We start from the raw sequence: 20,183 nt of genomic DNA, 5'->3' as shown, positions 1-20,183 counted from the left end.
TAGAATGGCGCTGTAAAGTACATGTACTTTGTTATTGTACATTTCATGGATACTTTGATAACACTTTGATAACACTTTGATATACTATGTTATCATAACGTGACTAAAGGTTATGTGTGCTACAGCGTATTTGTATGATGTGTTTTAAACATTTGTAAATACCTCGATGCTCTGAGTCCGCTTAGCAGTAATTTCTAGGACTTGGTGTGTGATATGATTAAATTGAATTTGTTACCTCCTACATTGATAAAGACATATTGTTATGACTGCTCTGGTTGTGCATAACAAAGGACAAATGCATCACCAAGTGAAACCGTACATAACTAAACAAAATCAATATGTCACTTGGGTCCCTTTTAAAGGATTTTGGTCACCAGAAAAGCTACTGCTTGTGAAATATTGCTTGTACTGCTTCAGCTCTGTACAACCAAGGAGGTTACCTCCTTGGTACAACCAAGACGGTTTATACAACATTGCCGTGCTGACGCCACTATCACACAGCGGAGTTGAGCAGTACTGCAGCTATCGTTAAGTGTGTCAGTGTCATGATGTGGATGCTGATTGGTTCAGAAAAAATACATTAGAGGTCGCTCTTAGATATCTAGTTTCGGCAACAGAAATTTTGTGCCGTTCTCCTCGTATGCGCTTGGTGGCGTCCTTGACGCGCAGCTAAAATACCAATTGCCCGGATTGTGGCCATCGAATTGTTACAAATGTACCTTCGCCAAGAAGGTTGTGGTGTTTAGTTATATTGCTGTGAAAAGAAGTAGAAAATATGCATTAAGGTAAGTTTCATGAACCAGAATGACTTCTGTTGCCTCTTATCTTCCTGAATGTCCAAGGTAACGTTTCCCATGGCCAGCGCCCTGTAATGCTTCGGTCCCAATTGGGCCGGTGCCCGTCGGGGGTGTAGTCCCGGTCGGTCTCCAAAGCCCCAAACACAAACGCTTACCTAACTAACGTCAGAAAAAACACAATTCAGACTTTTGTCTGCGATCTGTTTCAATAGAGATTGATATTGAATAAATTGAATTGATTCAATTGAAAGAGACTGAAAATGAATGAACCGGACAGCGCGACAATTGTCACTCACAACATCTGCTTGGAGATTAAAACAGATAAGAACCGGATAGAAGAGACCTTGTTATGCGTTTTTTGGGTCAGCGTATTGTCGTGTAGTCATAGTGACACTTTTTTCAATGACAGGAATTGTTTACACCACTTTTACTGTTTACACAACTTTCGCCTCTTTCTTACGTCATTGTGGCTGACGTTGTATGATCACCGAGGCTTTATCAGAATTACCCCGTACAAGTGTACTAAACAGCGCATGGTTTGTAGCTGTTCATGAACACTGCGGTGAGTTAGCGACCCCTGACTATACGGAGTGCGCTTCCGTCAACAAACAATGTCATCAAATATCAAGAAAGCCGTCGGGATACAAAAGAGCGCGCGATAACTTATCCTCTCCCCACCCTGCAAAGGAAAGCAGGTGAATCGGATTCATTACGCAGCTCCTCATTGTTTCAACGTCGTCTGAAAAGATATCATGTCGGCTCAGCATTCTCAAAGCCGTTACGAACACTGGATAGACCCAGGATAGCGTTTATCCTCATACAGACTTGTCGTAATAAGAAAGCCACGTTGCATGAAAGTGTTAGTGAAAAAGTTGCGATAGTTTTCGTGTGCATCGCTGTACTAAACTGTATGTTGACTCAGTTGGTCTTCGACACAATAGAACTGTTGGGGCATGGGAGAAAAAGGAGGGAGGGAGTTTCAAGATGGAAGAGCGGGTTAAGGTGGTTTAGAGTTAACTTCGGTCGCTATGATATGTGTCTCACGTCATGTATGTGTAGCACGGGCAACAGAACAGGCTTAGGCCCCACATGTACGGATTAACTCAAAATCTACACCTTCAAAAGTCATTTCCGTGGACCGGACGTGGAGGAAAGAACACGGGTACGTCACTGGTGCGTCAAACCCATTTTGTGTTTGTTAAATAATATACTAAGTTTTGCAAATGTAATGTAAATGTATAAGCTTACATCAGGCCAATGTTGGTATGTAGATTATGGCACATATTCGTAGTCTCTTATAGGTTTAATACTGTAGAGTAGCAGTATGCACAGCAGAACGGAACTATTTGTTTGAAATGGTTAAGATATGAAGTTCACATCATCACTTAGCATGGCGTGAATTCCCTGTTTAACAGACATAAATGTAGCTCAGAAACTTTTTTACAACGACAGGCGCAGTGGATAGAAAGATGCTACTTACAATGTTCATACACGTGTAGATTGATACTGGAGCACATTTTGACTGCGGCTGTTCCTCAATACCGTCGCCAAAATGGCATTCACCGACGACAGCGTCCGATATATATATAGGGTGCACGTCTAATTTACCGTAGCAAAACATAACTCAACAAAGGACCGTTCCGTCATGATATGTTTGTAGAGCCTATACATTTTCCAGTTCAACCCTATATTCGCAACTAGACTAGAGCATATCTCTTCTCTTACGCACAAACAAGACGGTACACGATTATGCAAAATAGATGTAAGCAAAGCTGATATCGTCGATCGTCTAAGACTCGGCTCAATGTCGTCACCTCCCTTCTCATGTTGACGGGAGAAAGTAGCATAAACACCGCCGGTAGTTGATAGTTTCTACGCCTCGTCGATCATGCTTCAAAGTACCTGCACGCCCTTTTACAAAGAGCGCAATCATTTGTAGTTAGTAGCCGGATCGCTCAAATATAACGTAGAGCGTAATCGGTGCATTCTGCGTACATGCATAGCGTAATAAACGCCTGCATTTCGCGTAAAGCTAAGCCAGTAGCCGAATTTAATGTAGTACGTAACCACGACCTTCCTGAATTCAGCGTAGAGCGTTTTTGACAGTACTGAGCAGGCCCCCTTTTAACGCGTATATATACGGCCTCGCTATGATTGGGTGCAAGCTGGCATGACTAACTAGAATCCACAGGATAGAGTCTAGGAGATGAAATGTCCTCAGTATATGCAGTCCTGACCTTCCGCGCGGAACGAAAGCATCGTCCTGCAGAATTCCGATAAGACTAACGTGTACATTAGCTGGATGTAGCAAGGACATTCTCAAGTCAAGAGGTTAGGGTTAACAAATGGAAGCCAAACTTTCCTTACAACATTCTCTGGTACAAATACTTACTGGTACAAATACTTACTGGTACAAATACATGTACATAGATATGTACATAAAGCGTGGAACTAGTAGCGAGAACAAATACACTAAAATCTGTACAGGTGACAACCTCTACTTAAGGACCACCTGACCAATGTGACCACATTTTGGTGGTCCCTTAGATGATTTCCCCATTAACACAAGCGTTACGAATCATGTCTATAGTGACCACCTGTCCACATAGACCAGATTTTATTGGTCCTCTTGAAAGGTCTTCTTGGGCAATTTTGACTGTATATCATGTTCGCTTTATTTCGCCCATGTGAAGCAATTATCCTGCCGTTTTAAAGTGCTGATACCGGTGAAATGTAAAGTTATCGAAAGTAAGAAGCATTTGAAGAGGGTCAAACTTGACCTCTTTTAATGGCTGTACCGAGATGTCAAAAAGATGTCTTATGCACAGTTTAGCCTTTTATACATCAAAGGAAAACATGTAAACGATGGTTGTGCATTTATAACCTGTTGACTTTACAACTGTGTTGAAAAACGTTTGTTTTCTGTAAACAAACTTACTTACTTACTTAGGCCCCGGTCAGAGCATGGGCCGCCGATGATAGTCCTCCACTGCACTGGTCTCTGGACCTTCCTTCTGAAATCAGGCCAGCTGCTGTTTATCTCCTCCTCTGTGTCCCTCCTCCAGCTGTTCTTTGGCCGCCCTCTCTTCCTCTTACCCCGAGGATTCCAGGTCAGGGCCTGGTGTGTGATGCTGGATATAGGTTTTCTGAGGGTGTGCCCTATCCATGACCATTTCCTCTTGAGAATCTTGCTTCCAACTGGGTTTTGATTGGCTCTTTCCCACAGTTTCTGGTTACTATTAAATTTTGTCAGTCCAGATGATTTTGAAGATCCTTCTTAAGCAAGTATTCAAGAAAGTTTGTATCCTGTGCTGCGTTCTGTAAACATAGATGGACAGCAATGGCGTAGTGCAAAATAAGGCAAACCATTGTATAAACAAGAGTATGCATTGAATGAACTTGGATCGAAACCCAAATAACTTTTGCCAGGGGAAAACACTTACCAAGTTGGATATGCCTTGGTATTTGAAGAGTGTCCCATTCTTTGTTTATTCAAATTCAAAACGTATTTAAAGTTTAACATGGGTTGGAAGGTAACGTTACATTGGCATTTATGGTAACAATTTTGAACATTATTCATATATTTCTGGAGCAACACAAAGTTATACGAAGCTCGTCAAGTGTACATTTTCTTTTCAATTTGTAGCGTGCGTAGTCCAGTGGTTAGCGATCTTGCCTCTGGAACTAGAAGCCCCGGGTTCGATCCCGGCTATGTCGCTCACCCGACATGCACGCTACCGTTAAAGATCGCAGTCCTTAGGACGGGACGTTAAGCTGTGGTCCACTGTTCATTGTGCTTGTCGAAAAGAGCTAGGGGAATTTCCCCGGTACAATGAACCTGTAAATACTGTACATAGCGTCTGTCTTCTCTGTCACGACCAGTGGAAGAGTAGCTCATCTGTTCATTGAGTTCATTTGAGCTAAACTGGTTCGAGATCCCTTTCCTTTCCTTTCAATCTGACTGCAAAAACTAACATGGTTTTGGAATGTAACTTCACACCTATGATGAAACTTTTCAACATTTTTTATATATTTCTAAAGCAACGCAAAGCTGCACAAAGCTCGTCAAGCAATAAGCTTTCTTTTCAACCTGACTGCAAAAGCGGTTGCTATAATGCTAGAAGGCTATCGATATCGGGTTGTTAATTTGCGTCAGTACGTTCTACGTAGTTGCCTAACGTTACAATTGAGGTAAAATAGACCGTGAAGAATGCCGTCAACAAGATATCAAATGTTCAGTTATTCATAAAAGAGACCAAAAGATTTGAGTAGCCAGTCTTCCATCCTACAAGTCTGACATGGAGTAGCTGCTTACAAATTACCTGTATATAAATTTTCATTTTCTTACATTTCATATGATTTAAATTTGTTACTATATGTTTTACCTTTCATTACTTTGTTAGTCTTGTGCTTTGTTTGTCGGTATTTGTTTTATTGTAATTTTGCATAATGCCCTTTGACTATGTTTTGATGACGACACGAACATAAGCTGTGAGATTGGGCGTGTTGTCATCACGTCTTGTCAGGAAATGTTGCAATGAAAAAAAAAGATATCAACCACACGCACTCAGCACACGTAACGCAGCCGAGTTGCTTTATTCTGTCCATTCATTCGAACAGATACTGGTGAGGCCTTACAGAAGCGGTGGAACATGAAGTGATTATTCACGCGTTAGACAGGGATCAGGGGTGGTGTGTAGTATTAATGTCGGCCACAGGACGTACCTAACAACGGGTGTAGCTCTGACGGTAGCGTTCACGAATCCAGAACGTTTTGTGCATACGTGAGACTCCTGGCGATCAGCCTGGCTGGTTAATTGTTGTATTCATCAATGATCGGTGGTAAAGTCGACTGTGAGCAAAAACTAGACATTTCAAATAACTAGACAACTAGATACCCATTTTACCCTATGTTGCAATGCGTTTCAGGCATGTGCAGGAGTTGTTGGCTTGTAGTTACAATAGAATTCATAACGGTTTCTGTTGGATGTTAGGTCAACGTTGCATAAAATTTTGCCCGTTGGACATATAATATTGGAAGCGATAAACGTGATATCATTTCATCCGCAAACACGACCTTATACGGTACGTTCGGACGAAGTGCTTATATATATATATAATTATATATATATATGTCTGTATTATCTCTACAAAATATTTTATTTCACGTTGGAAGCCTATTTTTACACGCCATTATCAAAAGCGACTCAAAACAAAGATTGCGAAAAAGAGAATATTCTTATGTCAACCTGGACTACGTAATTGATGCATACGCCATATTTGCATTATTTCTTTGATTTTTCATATATGTTTTTTTCATGTTTCCTATTACTTTATGGTATTATCTTGTTGTTTTACCATCAATGCACTCAAGTTACTTTGGACCTTTGTTTTATATTTTGTTATTTTATTATCCTATGTTTTATTCATAAGCACCCCCGTGGTCCTTAAAAAAGCACTCCTGTTGCGATAGGTGGTTCCCAGGTAAATAGAGTGGATAAATAAATAAAGTAATGACCTAAGGCAATAGTAGCATCTACAAATCGTCAAAATTGCATCCAGTAAAAGGGTTGTATCGGTCAAATATATCTAGAATCTTCCTTCTAGCGTTTGTTTCGGAACGCCGAAAGACTACTAAATATAACCTCCAGACATAGCCACTGAGAGGGATTGCATCGAATCCGCAAGAGAATTGCGCTCCACTCACGGGAAAATCGTTAAATGGAAGATAGAATCACGACTCGCCCTTTACGGTGACTTAAAATAGCCGGCGCAAAACTCTTCGTACGTCACAGGCCTGCTAGCTATTGCACCGTGGGTCGCGTTATAGCGGGGAGTGTTCCACTCGGGCTGGCGGAGTGCACGGGAAACGAACCATCAATCAAAACCCCGTGGCTACGTTTAGTAACGCCTCATCTAGCGGTGCTCCTTCGAAAACGCATTCAACAAGTTTGCCGACTTAGGCATAGGAAAAAAGTTGTGTTTTCGGCTACCCAACCGACCCTAGTCTTTTTTTCGGGCGTCAACCGCTGATGAGGGACGTGATATTTATTTTTGATCTGACATCTGACTGAAATTTAAAACAGACTTTCTATATTTCACACTCTGTTAAGATATTAAGGATTTGAAGAGTATATACTAGAATGTGTGGTGAATATTGTACTTCTTTGTTCAGTTCATTAGATATACTTGTGCTTGAACAATATATATCTGTATAATTACAATATGATGTTGAAACCACCAGTGTACTGAAGCATTTCAGTTTTACATTGTTTAAAAACCGTATTTGTTGGACCATTTGGGCCGAAATCTAAAAAGGGAAAGAAACCGATCTTCACACTAATTTTTCAAGACCGAAATTAGAAACAGAACATTAATTTTCTCAGGCCTTATGTAACCTAACCATAACGTTATCTATGTGAACCAGAAGAGAAAGTCACTCGGTATTTCGAATCGACAAATTCGCAGCGCGTCATCGGTGACGTCAGTGGCTTCTTTGAGGGAGCGACGTCGCCGTATCTGCCTTAAGGGGAGCAGCTCAGTTAAACCGCCATGAAATCTCCGGCGCAGACAGTACTAATGATACACAGACTGTTCTAAAGATTCTCAAAGTCGGTCCAAGGACGTATTTTTCGACCACATTTCATTTGTGCTGAAATGAACTGGATTTTTGAAACAGTTGGCACAATCCCCCAAAGCTTTCACACCATCTACATGTAGTAAACCTACAAATTTCTACTAAAAAAACACTTATCATTAAAAACGTGTAGCAATTCATTAGCAACTGTCTACAAACAAAACCTCCCCCCTCCAGTAATGTATGCAGGAACACCAGATAGACCTTCTTGGTTGTGAAATAGAATATCCAATATCTTATGTTCTACCGAAATGATAAGATTCTTTTTCGGAAATCAGATAGATCTACAGACCAGACTTTCTTTAAAACATTTCTATATTATCGTAGCTGCGGGTTCTTTAGAAGTAGCCGTTAGGCATGATTTTGTCAGCAGAAATAAAGATTAATGTTCTTTTGTATTGTATTGTATTGTACGTGTCGAAATTCTGTACCTTGTATTGGGATGTAATTGTATGAATACATAATGCATCGGAATAATTCACTTGAATACGACCCAGCAGCGTTTATTTGTCGCCATAATAATGAATTATTTACGACTTCTTGCCTGAAGACTAATTGCAAATATCAACATAGATACAAATAATTAAACACAATTCCTGGAGGCTAATTTCAAATAACAAGAGAGATACAAATAATGAAAAACACCGCCGTAAGACTAATTGCTAGTAACTATATACAAATCAAAGTCAAAGGTACTCGATATGAAATAAGGAAGTTCTTCGATGCCAATTTTTTTTCATCTTTACATCATAACTTGAATCCACCCTCTCCCATTGCATAACGATATTCAGGGAGTGAGTATGCATCCGACGTCAGTGCGAAGTACAAAAGCTACACTCGGATGATGCTCATCTTGTAGTGTGAATTGTAACGGAAGCGAGGGTACGCACTGGAGGATGGGTTAATGTGTTAAAAGCCAAGTACAAGTCGTGAAGCTGCGACCCCTAAAGTAGCGCAGACAAGTGCATCCCCACAAGACCGAAGAGATGGATCTGAGGTGCCGGAAATTCTCAGCACATTTGGTAAGGTCGTGTCTGGACTTGGCGATGGCTGACTCTGAAGTTCCATAATGAATGCGTGCGGCTTCCTTTACAATTAGCGTTATCCCTGTTACTGCTATTTTCGTCGTAATGCTTGCTGCATGCTGGGGAGTGAGTGAATGTTAGGCCAGTATTTTAGACGTTGTACAAGACTCTGATTCTGATTCTTGATATTGATACTTTGTCTGATCAAGCCTTCATTTATTTATTATTAAGAGGTTCATCCTTTGTTTCGTATGATTTCAACTGTAACATTTTAGGCTTGACTCAGCACTATATTTTGACAAGCAGACGTTTTAAAACTTAGTTCAGGTATATTGATATATTCATTGTTTGTTTGTTTGTTAGCTTGTTTGTATTGGACGACCCAATTGCTGTTTCTCATTGCTATTGTACTTGTCTATGTAACTTGTATTTTTTTTCCAGAGGTGATGTTTAATATTAGCTTCAGCTAGAGTACATCACCTCTGTGTCCTGTATATTCTTCTGTTGTTTAATAAAAAAAAAAAAAAAAGACTCTGGTGGTTTGGTGAAACATGGAGGAAGAAGAAATACTGTAAATGCAGAAATGTTCGCGCGGATTTGATTTCGCGATAGGGAGAAAATGGAGTGTTCGCGATGGTTTTGAGTTGGCGTTTGAAACAACAATAGTAGCGCTTCACACAATGGAAGGGCCTTTCACGGTGGTTTTAAGTTTTACGGTAAAGTGTTCACCGCGAAAACCGCGAACATAAAACCACCGCGAACAGTTCTGCATTTACAGTATATTCCGCATTGAAAATAGGTCTACGTTAGAGAATATCAAAAAACATGTATTCATCTTCTTTCAAAGTCGCAATCGTCTCGGGATTTCCATACAAGCGCCAAATGTCATCCTGCCGAAAGAAGATCGGGGCAATATGCTCTTATTAATCCCGGAAGGGCTTTATTTGTCGTATCGGATCAAATAAATGAGGGTATCCACTTCCCTTTGATCCCCCCACTCAACAGAAGTTACTAGGAGGGATAGCGCGGATTATGAGGGCTCTTGACGCCAGGGGCTGGCCGAGAGGGAAATTGGTGCGGGCGGAGCGCAGGTGTCAGCACAGTGGAGCAGTAACGAGCTCGTCTGATGTCAGGGATTTGCCTTTGTATATAATGAATGAAAGACCTTCATTGTACGTTTATGCCCTTACAAGCTATGCATTCAGGTCACGATGATAAAGCGGGTCATGATGATAAAGCAGGTCTACGTTTTACATAGCTGGTGTGTTACGCCGAAGGGCGGTTATACCGGCTATACAGATACAGAAGTTACGATTAGTAATATAAGAACTACATCTTCAACTTCTTCTCGCTTTGTATAATCATAAACAGGGCTAGACATTCGTTTTTAGGATCTTAGGATTAGATTTGCCTTTGTACATAATGAATGAAAGAATGAAAGACCTACATTGTGCGTTTATGCCCTTATAAGCTATGTATACAGGTCATGGTGATAAAGCAGGTCTAAGTTATGATTAGTGATAGAAGAATGTGGTATCTTACTACATCTTCAACTTCTTCTCGCTTCTTAAGACAGCTGCAAATGTACGGACAGATGGAGCGTATGATACATGTCATTTCAACTTTATAATCATTTGAATTTGAAGAATCACATAGATATTTGCAAATCATTATCAATAAAGAAATCTTTGTGCAGTCCCTTTCAAAATGTTTCTAAAATATCTAATTGGATTTTTTTTGGAAAAATTTGAAACTATTGTGACTTAGATATTCTTTTATTCAAAATAATTTAAACTAATTAGAAATATTAAGTATTTCAAGCCCCGAATAAAGCTTTAATCCTTTGTAGATAACAATGTGGTTGAGACCTCGACATTAGCACAGAGAGATTATATACAATAGAACCTTTATGTACTTACATGTAACCCTACACAAATATGTCGGTGCACCAAAAGTCAAACCTTAAGTGCACAGCCACAATTTTAAGTGCATCTATGCGCCCAGTATTTCAAGCCCTGAATAAAGCTTAAATCCTTTGTAGATAACAATGTGGTTGAAGCATTAGCACACAGAGAGAGAGATGGGTGTTAGATGGTGACAGGAAAGAGACAGGGTCGAGCTGCATATGTGCAAATCAATGTTTTAATGAGCCGGTTGTGTTGCTACAGGGGAGAGATTGATGCCCCTGGAGGAGGAAACGACTGCGCGGGACGCCATGTGACGGACTGATCGTCTGCGAATGACGTCAGAGGAGAGCACGGAGGGCGGGAGATAATCTGGGCTGGCTACCCGCGCGCGAACGATGAGCGGCGAGGATCAAAACACCCTGACAGTCTACAGCGGGAGGGTGTTGGCGGCGCTGCAACGGGACACCAACACCGTCCGCCCTCGCCTGGACACGCGTTACCTCTACACCCGGAGCTTTCCGGGCTTGTATCCGGAAACCCCCGCGCCCATCCGGAGCGGCATGCCGCGCCAAGCCTCGCACATCGGCGCTCCCCGTGTCAAAAGACAGACTGCACTGCCCTCCCTGGAAGTAGCACTCAGTAAGAAGATCTCACCGCGTCTTGACAGCGTGTCCAGGGTGGGAGACGACGGACTGAAAACCTCACACGTTTCCGGGAAGATGCAGAAAGACGAATTACTGCCTTCCTGGAAGGAACGTCGTGACAAACTCAAACCGACCAGAACCACCGGCGGGCAAACCGAGCTAGAAAAACGCCCTGGCAACGAGGAGACGGCAGAACAAGACGGCTCGCATCCGAACAGCACCGCTGCAAAGCCGCGAGAAACCCGCTACAACCAACTCCCCGGTTTGTCTACAAAAATCGAGGTAACGTTGCCGACTTTCCAGCCGGGTTCGGGCGGAGCTAGCTCGCCCTCCGTCCTGTCACCTCTGTCTCCACACGGTAAGGTACATTTAGCAGGGCCGATGAACAAAATGGACAAAATCGTCGAGTACAGCACGCAGTTAAAGGAAGGGGTGATAGACTACGATATGTACATGACGAAACTCGCGCTTCTGTCGCTACAGACGCAAATACGAGACGTGCCGCGTCGGTCTGCCTCTAAAGGTCCCAAGGGAGAACTCCGCATTTCCAAGGTTAATATCGAAGACGCTATCGACCACATCTCGGCTGGACCGTTGGTGCGCTCGGACGCTCCGGTACCGGACACTCCCGAACCTTTACTGTACAGAAAACTGACCACAACAAGACCGACCATTCCGCATAGCACCCGGGTCATAGTCGGGCACACACTGACCAGAAGACGGGGTGCGGACAGATCGAGATATCCGCGCGCCCCTTTCCCTATGTACGACTGGAACCTCCACCAAGCAGAAACGCTGCTGAAGAGAAACTTTGGATTTTACAACTATAACTCCACGCCGGCGAAGACAAAACCGCCCTCAAGAGACATTCTGCGTCCTCTTGACAAACCGCCGCTTGAGATTCGCCCGAAAACGTTCCGACTGCCGTCTTTCGGGCGCATACCCACGGCGAGCAGGGAAGGATCGGTGGACCCGCGCGCGGCCTTGTCCTCCAGAGGGAAGCTCCCCACACCAGCCGGTAGCGACGTCTTCCAGGGACACTTGAAGAACGTCTATGCGAGTATCGAGAAAGCGAAAGGCACGCAAGATGAGAACGGCGGCGACACGCCAATCCCGATCGTCCTTTCCCCCGCTACTGAGGACACCAAGCCGGAGCTGGATTTGCCAGACAGTGCCGCAGGGCGCCCTAACGGGAACACCTTCCTCCAGCTCCCGTCCCCGCTAGCCCTACCCCCCGAGGGACCGCTTACTACGGGGGTTACCGTGCCCACACTGGGGCTTAACGTTCCGGGCACACCGCCGTTAGCCGTACCGGGGTCGCCGCCGCCTAGGAGCGGGCCGAAACTCGACCCTAACGGGGACAACTCGCTCATGGTGGTGCCGATATCCAGTGCGGGAGAGAAAACTGTGAGTTTTAGCGCCAAATTAGAGGTTTTTATGCCAGACTCGCCCGAAAGCGAAGCTACTACAGATATGGACTTTATATAGTACGTTTCGCTTTCGCTTGTATCGAAAATAGCGGACACTAAGCTACGTTTATTCCTCTGCCAAAGCCATCGTTCGAACGAAAGATCACAAAAGCATTTGCACTTTCGACATGCTTTTAAAGCGGCTCTCATGTATATACTGTTAATATATCTTCAGAGTAAAAAGTACTTGGGAAAAAAGCCATATGAAACGCACCACTGATCTGTAAAAATGGCCAGATGTATCTTATTACTATGGAGCACAACGCTTCGAAAGGGTAGCCACTTTCTCGTCATATGTAGTGAAGCATTTCAGACAAGGGAAGGCGTTCAGCACCAAGGGCAGGACCTTTTACATTCACCACCAACGCAATACCAGCTTACTCTCCAAGCAGAGCATGAGTTTCGGCTGGTTTTTGACGTGTTTTAGGCGTTTTTGTCGGGCTTTCTACTTTGTCATATTTTTTTGTTGTATAGCCAACCCAAGAAAAAAAAAGATGACAAAGTAGAAAGCCCGACAAAAACGCCTAATAACACGTCAAAAACCAGCCGAAACCCATGCTCTGCTTGGAGAGTAATACCAGCTAGTTTGAACGCTTTTCTAAACATTGATACCAGTTAAGCTGGTTTCTGAGGAAAAGAACGTTTCTAAGGCCTCCATTTATCCATAGTAGGATATAGTCCCTACCAGGCTTCTTGGGCCATCAAAAGATCGAAGGAATTTCGAAACACATGCATAGAACAGCTTTTTTTCGGCCGACAGGGTATATGATAATGTTGGAAAACGCAGAACATGGAGTGAGGCTAGCTTTGATCACATCGTCTAGTGGGCTGTCAAACACAGTTCCTCGTATTTGACAGGCCTATGAAGCCTGCTAGAGGCTAAGCAAGACGCTGGGCGATTTTGCTCCCCTCAAAAGCAACGGAACATTACAAATTGTCAGAGATTAATTACCAGATTTGAGGTTTAATGAATGGAAAGCAGGTCAATGAATAGTACAAATTTCATGCACTTCTCTCCTGATACTGAAATCACTGGAGCACATCAGAAACCTGTAACACATTATTGTGCAAATGGGCCCTAGAGGAATTCTAATGGCCGGAAAGACAGAAATTTATTTCTAGGGATTCTAGCAGGCACAAGAAGATCTGATAGCTGTATATTCAGTTCTGCATCACTTCTGTATCTGCAGCAATTTTATTGTTAGATTTACATGTTGTTATTTCTGACTGACGACACAAATTCAAGAAGGTTTTAATTAGCTTTTCTGGATAATCTGGCAATTCAAATATATGTAACACACAGCGAATGGTAATATTTAGTACACCATGATAGACAAGATGGTTTTGTGAAAGTTTTGTTAACCACTGTTGGAATTTGTGTTTCATGGCACAATTCTAAACATTGTTTCTGTTTATCAAGTAAAAGTCTATACTGTATTTCTTAAGATCTTATGACAATTCAAGTATGATTCATGATTTGAAAATACTACATGTAGCATTATATGCATTATTGTATGATATTAACATGGACTCAAGTTATTGGTTGACAAACAAACATAGGATTAGCCAATGGTCTCATCCTAAAGTTTGGGAACTTTGTGTTTCTTGCAAAGATGCAAATATGTGATGTACATGTATAAGCTAGTTCGGAGTTGCTACTACCCATGTGCAGTTTCAAAGGTGAAGGCCCCCGGCTTGTAAACAATGCTCGTCTCCACATTGTCTCGATTTGCATAACAATTCCCAGACGGGGTTTGTTCACGTCCCGGGGGCCTTCACCTTTGACACCGCACATGCGTAGTAACAACCCCGAACTAGCTTATTCTTTGTCACCAACCTGTTACATATGGTGGGTTGTTACCCAAATGACTTTTGAATGTTATATCAGCTGTCATGTTACATCTCGACTTAACCCTATTGGGAATTACACGTTGTATCCATTGTAAACAAGCCTTGGTCCATGTTTGAGATGGTTCCTTTTCCTGAAAGTTCATTTTCAACTTCAGAGATTTCCAGCTATATGTAAAGCTGACCCTATGTGTATATTCAACATATATGTTTGTACATACTACATGTAAATGTATATTACAGACCCAGATTTAAGTACGTAAATATTCTGGAAGTGTATAGTAAGAAGATAATAAACATCCCGTTGATTAGATGATATTGTCTTCTGTGCCTGCTTTCATGATCAGTAGTGTTCATAAGGAATACAGTGTCACAGTTAAAACTTGTCTCAGAGGTGCAAAATACACCTCTGAGACAAGTTTCAACTGTAATTTCCAACATAAAAATTGGACTTACTCAAATTTTCGACTGTACAACACCAGTCTTTGTCAAGGAGTGAGCAATCCACTGCTGGAATACCCATTTAACCTTCTTCCTGCTGCCTTATTCCATAACCAATACAAACTTGATGCCAAATAGTTACCTTAGCATGCTAGAGGTTAAAAAACAATGTAAATATGGCACTTTTGAGCAGAAATCCAAGCTGTTTCAAATCTCTTCACTTTTCTTTCTCTTTCATAACTGCTGGCAATGATCAAAGTTTATGTAACTATATAAATATGCTGGTCTCAAAAAGAAGTTCAAGTTGTTTTAAACCTTTTCATTTTTATTTCCTTTTCACAACTGTTTGCTAACTATAAAAACATGGCTTCAAACAGAAGTATTATATAATAGTTGTTTTCACTTTTCTCCTGTCATAGCTACTGACAAAGACTGTGGTCTCTGCAACAGTTGCTATACAAACATGCTGGCTTCAAACAGAAGTTCAAGTTATTTTAAGTCTTTTCAAGTTCCTTCCTGTTTCATAGCTACTGACAAAGACTGCAGTCTCTTTAACTCTGCTACTGCACAAATATGTTGGTTTCAAACAGAGGTTGAAGTTGTCTTTTTTTTCATTGTTTCTTAATCTAAAACTGAAACTGTTATTTCATGTTTCTTCAAAATAAATTTTAACCACTGACAAAGGTTTTAACTGTTTCTATACGTACATTTCTTATATGCTGGCTTCAAATATAAGTTCAAGATGTTCTAGCTCTTTTGGCCGAGCTTCCCGTTTTGCTATCACTGACGCTCGTCTGCTCCACTTGTCCTTGGCCTTGTCGCCCGCACGGTTTAATGAACTTACACAACAGGCCCCAGTGGTCACTGGGAAATCTGCCACACCCTTCTAGCCTGTCTGTCCCGATGAACGTTATGTTCTCTGGAGCGAGCTGGTCTGGGCGGCTTGAGCGGACGTACACACGGTCGAACCGACATTTGGGGCGGAACGGTAAGTCCCAGTCAAGGTTATCGTTCTTGGTTACGTCCCACGTGAACTTGTACCGCCAGGGGCTGCCAACGGCTTCCCAGAAGTCCACAGTTGCCGCAGGCAACCCTCCGACTGCACCAACCTTAGACAACAAGGAAAATACTTGGTAGCCAGATGGTCTTGCGGGCTAAGAATCTAATGGTTCTGTGTTTGAATCCCCGGCAGGCCCCAATAAGATGTTGTGCCCTTGAGAAAGGCACCTACTTTTCCAATGGACTTGGGATAAAATGAGTACGTAGCTTCGGTTAAGGATGTGCTTTGGATGGGACGTAAAGCCAAAGGCCCCATTATTGAGAAGAGCCACACCGCGAGCATGTTAAAGATTCCACCACACTTATCAAGAAGAATAGGGATCCTTCCTGGTGTGAGTGGATCAAACCGTACAGTCCGGTCCTACACAGCTTGTATTTACTGTACAAAATTTAGCTTTTATATCAATTTTTGGCATGCAACTAGTTAAAACAAAGCTACCTGAGTGTCCTTAAAGTCAGGCCATTTCATATGCATTTTTCACTTAAAAGCATAAGAAGAATAACTCCACCCTACCTCTGCGTCCCGGAGGTTCAGGTCGCCCCCCACGATGACCGTGTTGGACTGGTCCTGTTTCTCAACCTCCTGTAGCACCTGGCGCAGCTGCCGTTTCCTCTCATCTGCGTGGTCCTTGGTGCTTTCCAGGTGTGTGGTCATCAGGCACAGGGGGACACTGCCGAACCTGGCCTGGAAACAACAACACAAACATTGTTAAAACCATACAGTCACACAATATTTCACTTGAGAGATCAGTGATGACAATATATACATCTATGAAGTAACAAGGACAACAACAATTCCAAAAACCTAGCCTGCACAAAAAAACAATAACAAGGCAGTCACATATTGCAGACTTCACCTCCATACCCATACCCATACTGTTCTGTGACCCTTCTAATCCTTCTAATAGCAGCACTGAATATGTATGGCATTGTGTATATTGTGAATTGAAAACAGACACACACACAAAGACACATACAGACACACACAGGGAGACAGACAGACAGACAGGCAGACACACTGAAAGACAAGTAAGTAAAAACTGTACTGACAAGATGACAAGACTAGACATCAGGGCCTTTCTCTTGTTCAATAAACCTCAAGCTAGACCACATCAATTCATTTTCTTGTTTCTCTGACATTTCATATTTAGAACAACCCAAAGAACAAGATAAAAACAGTCTCAGGACTGGAAAAATACCTGTACTAGCAGTAGGTTTCTCATCATCTGTGTGGTTGGAAAGGGCTGAATGTGCTGACTGACGAACGTGATGCTACTTTTCCTCAGGAGCATGGCAGTGAAGTACTTCTCCGTTCCTGAGGCGAAGGCCTTGTAACGGTCACACTTGGCCTCGATGTACGCAAACGTCTGAGGAATGACTTCTTGTAGAAACACCACGTCTGGATACAAACTGTATAGAGAGTGAGAAGTCTTTAAAACTTAAAACTATCACAGATTTCAAAGGTCATTCACAACTATAGTAAGCCCTGGCACTGGACATATTATGCAGCATGAGGAAATGACAAGCAAATTAAGTCCTTAAGAACATCACGTCTGGACACAAGCTGAGGAGAGAGTGAGAATTCTATAAAACTACAGTACCACAGATTTCAAAGGTCATTCACAACAGCTGAGGTTATCCCTGGCAGGCCATGTTATGCCACCCTGGGTACCATCCTCCGTAATAACCGCTGGTTCAATCTTTTTGCTTGACATCCGTGGTTAGCAAGCGAAAAGATTCATTCAGCAATTATTACAGAGGATGGTACCCAGGCTAATATAATGGGTCATGAGGGAATAACAAGCAAAGTTCTTCTCCAAAGGAATTTTCAACATTGACTCTCAACAAGGTGAAAAGAAGGATGCTGGTCTACAGAATGATGAGCTTTGTTCTGCTTGACTAGGACAAATAGATGATGGACTGAACTGAACTGAACAGAAATACATGTGTAAAACACTGATCTGACATATGGTGTATTGACATTAATCTGTACAGATATGTTGATTAATGCCAACCCTAATCTCACATACACCTTTATTCTAATCTAATCATAAGTTAGAAAGATAACATGTACTATGTAGTTATGACTTATCCTTCCTGAAAAAAATTATTATGTTCTGACTACCCTCTCCACAGAGGGCAGACTTAGTTATAGGGCACCATGGTACCTGTTTATTGTGTTGCACACAGCCTTTGTTCTTTCCGTGATGTTCCTCTGATCGAGTCCATCAATGTTCCAGGTCAGCAGGTTCAGACCGGTTGTGACCGGTACAGACTGGCTGTCACCGGTTCTGGTAGCCTGTTCTGAGCCGGTTGATGTGTCTGGATCTTGCTCTGAGATGATGCAAACATCTGGTGATGTTTCCAAGGCACTGCAGGAATTAGAATGATGTAATAATACAAGAAATATGGACGGCAGGTAAAAAAGGGGGATCAAATAAGTAACGTTGAACTCTGTATAGTCCTGATCAAGAACATTTATTTAGAACTTGGCAGTGTACTTCGTCACTATAGGGGGTTGACGACTCAAATCCTGTACATTGCTCATTCAACTTGTATGCTTAAATTGGAATGGGTCGTTATCCTTTGGAAGGGATGCTTTAACAAGAACATTGTGGCGTTGTGTGGCGTAATGGATAGAACATCCGACTGTCAAACAAGGGAACCCCAGTTCGACCCTGGCCTGCCCCCAGACATGTCTGAACATGCGCCCCGACGTTGTGCCCTTGGGAAAGGCACTTAACACGACTTTCCTCACTTCACTCAGGTGTAAATGAGTACCTATCTCATCTAGGGTTAGGGACGTCCCTCGGATAGGACGTTAAATGGAGATCCCGTGTTTGGGGAGAGCCACACCCCGCGCACGTAAAAGAACCCACCACACCTTTCGAAAAAGAGTAGGGGCATGCCCCGGTGTGCGATGGTCCAAACATTACAGTCTGGGTTGACATCTTGAAAAGGTGATAGTTCACCTGTTATGTCAATCCTTCCACAAATGTGCTAAATCTGAATAAAATAAAATAGATATGAAAAGGTGAGAGGTTTTTCTCCACACACCTGGTAGGTGCAGCTGCTTGGTCTAAAGGTGATGTACCTGTTTCCTCCTCCTCACTTGGCTCAAAATAGTCATTGATGGCATCCTGTGCACAAAAGGCAATGCATATCAAGAGTTAATATTTGCATCTTACGACATTTACTGAATTACAATGTTACATGTACAGCTACAGCAGCTAAATGTTACAATATTTCTTAATTTAGTGGACATCAACTTTACTTTTGTTCCTTTGATCATTAATTAATCAATTAATTCATTCATTCATTGACATTTCTTCCTTCCTTCATTGACATTCTTTCCTTCATTCATTCATCCACTGACATTCATTCATTGACATTCATCTGTTCATTAACTGACATTCATTCATTGATTCATTCACTCATTCATTGATTAATTCGTTCACTCACTCACTCACTCACTTACTCACTCACTCACTCACTCACTCACTTGAAACCACCCACTCAATGACATCACTCCTTCATTCATTCATTTCATTCAAAGCAAAGACAAATCTATTTGTTTGTTTGTTTGTTTGAACCATTGTTTATTAATGATAAGCTCAAATCGGCACGCAGGCCGCTTTTCATTGAGGTCATGAGGGAAGAGGTAAGAGTCAGATACAATGTAACAGAGATACACAGTCATTTGAGTCCTAATAACTCTATCAACATATATCATTACATATTTATGGTACAACAATATACAATTTCTACAAAATACAGCTAACTATCACCTGAAGACGCCAGCCATTTTTCAGCAGGAAAAACCTCGCCTGGTCCAAGCTGCTCCCCGTGATCTCAGAGAACTCCAACTGCAGCTGTCGGCGTTCCTGTGGCCCTGGGTCCTGTCCCGAGGTTGCACCGCCGCTGGGCCCATGTGCCGAGGGCGCGGGCTCCATATATAATTTTGCAAGATTCTCCAATACTGCGGTGCGATATCTCCAGTTAGAACGTTTCAGCAAGTCGTGACAACGTTATAAGGTAACAGCTGTTGTCATCGTTTTTTTACGAGTCACTTGTCTGTTTGCGTTTAGCTGTTTACAAAGTCAAAGTCCAAAGAAAAACCTTGGCGAGGCCACCACCAACAAAACCCGGAAGTCGCCTAAAAGGGTCATGGGGTTAGACTATCACATTTGTCAGTAGGGGAGATACAGCGATCTATTTATTATCTTTTAGGTAGCAATACTTTTTTTAATACCAGAAAAACTGTATTTGAAAATGATGTATTTTTTTTAAATTTGTTAAGCTAGCTTACAGCTGATAAATATGTATTTTACGTTGGAATTTGGACATATGAAAACC

The 20,183-nt window shown here is 42.2% G+C and overlaps 2 protein-coding genes across 3 annotated transcripts; one reads left to right on the top strand and one right to left on the bottom strand.

Annotated features, from left to right (window-relative positions):
- Positions 1-1,791: 1,791 nt before the first annotated feature.
- LOC136421815 (uncharacterized) lies at positions 1,792-12,970 on the top strand. Of its 2 annotated transcripts, none has more exons than XM_066409380.1 (2): positions 1,792-1,959; positions 10,628-12,970. In XM_066409380.1, the coding sequence occupies exon 2, from the start codon at positions 10,762-10,764 to the stop codon at positions 12,496-12,498; it is 1,737 nt and encodes a 578-aa protein (XP_066265477.1). In that variant the 5' UTR covers positions 1,792-1,959; positions 10,628-10,761; the 3' UTR covers positions 12,499-12,970. The 2 variants fall into 2 exon arrangements, with proteins under 2 accessions (XP_066265477.1, XP_066265476.1); XM_066409379.1 differs by having other exon boundaries at positions 1,792-1,970.
- Positions 12,971-15,143: 2,173 nt separating this feature from the next.
- LOC136421494 (tyrosyl-DNA phosphodiesterase 2-like) lies at positions 15,144-19,983 on the bottom strand. Its single transcript, XM_066408822.1, has 6 exons — positions 19,616-19,983; positions 18,885-18,967; positions 17,996-18,199; positions 17,027-17,237; positions 16,342-16,512; positions 15,144-15,877 (listed from the first exon to the last, which is right to left on the bottom strand). Exons 1-6 carry the CDS (start codon positions 19,778-19,780, stop codon positions 15,506-15,508), a joined length of 1,206 nt encoding a protein of 401 aa, XP_066264919.1. The 5' UTR covers positions 19,781-19,983; the 3' UTR covers positions 15,144-15,505.
- Between the last annotated feature and the right edge of the window lie 200 nt (positions 19,984-20,183).

The sequence above is a fragment of the Branchiostoma lanceolatum genome, chromosome 16 (genome assembly GCF_035083965.1).
Source record: "Branchiostoma lanceolatum isolate klBraLanc5 chromosome 16, klBraLanc5.hap2, whole genome shotgun sequence".
NCBI lineage: Eukaryota > Metazoa > Chordata > Leptocardii > Amphioxiformes > Branchiostomatidae > Branchiostoma > Branchiostoma lanceolatum.
Note: the sequence above shows the minus strand (reverse complement) of the source record. Positions and strands in the feature narration are given on the sequence as shown.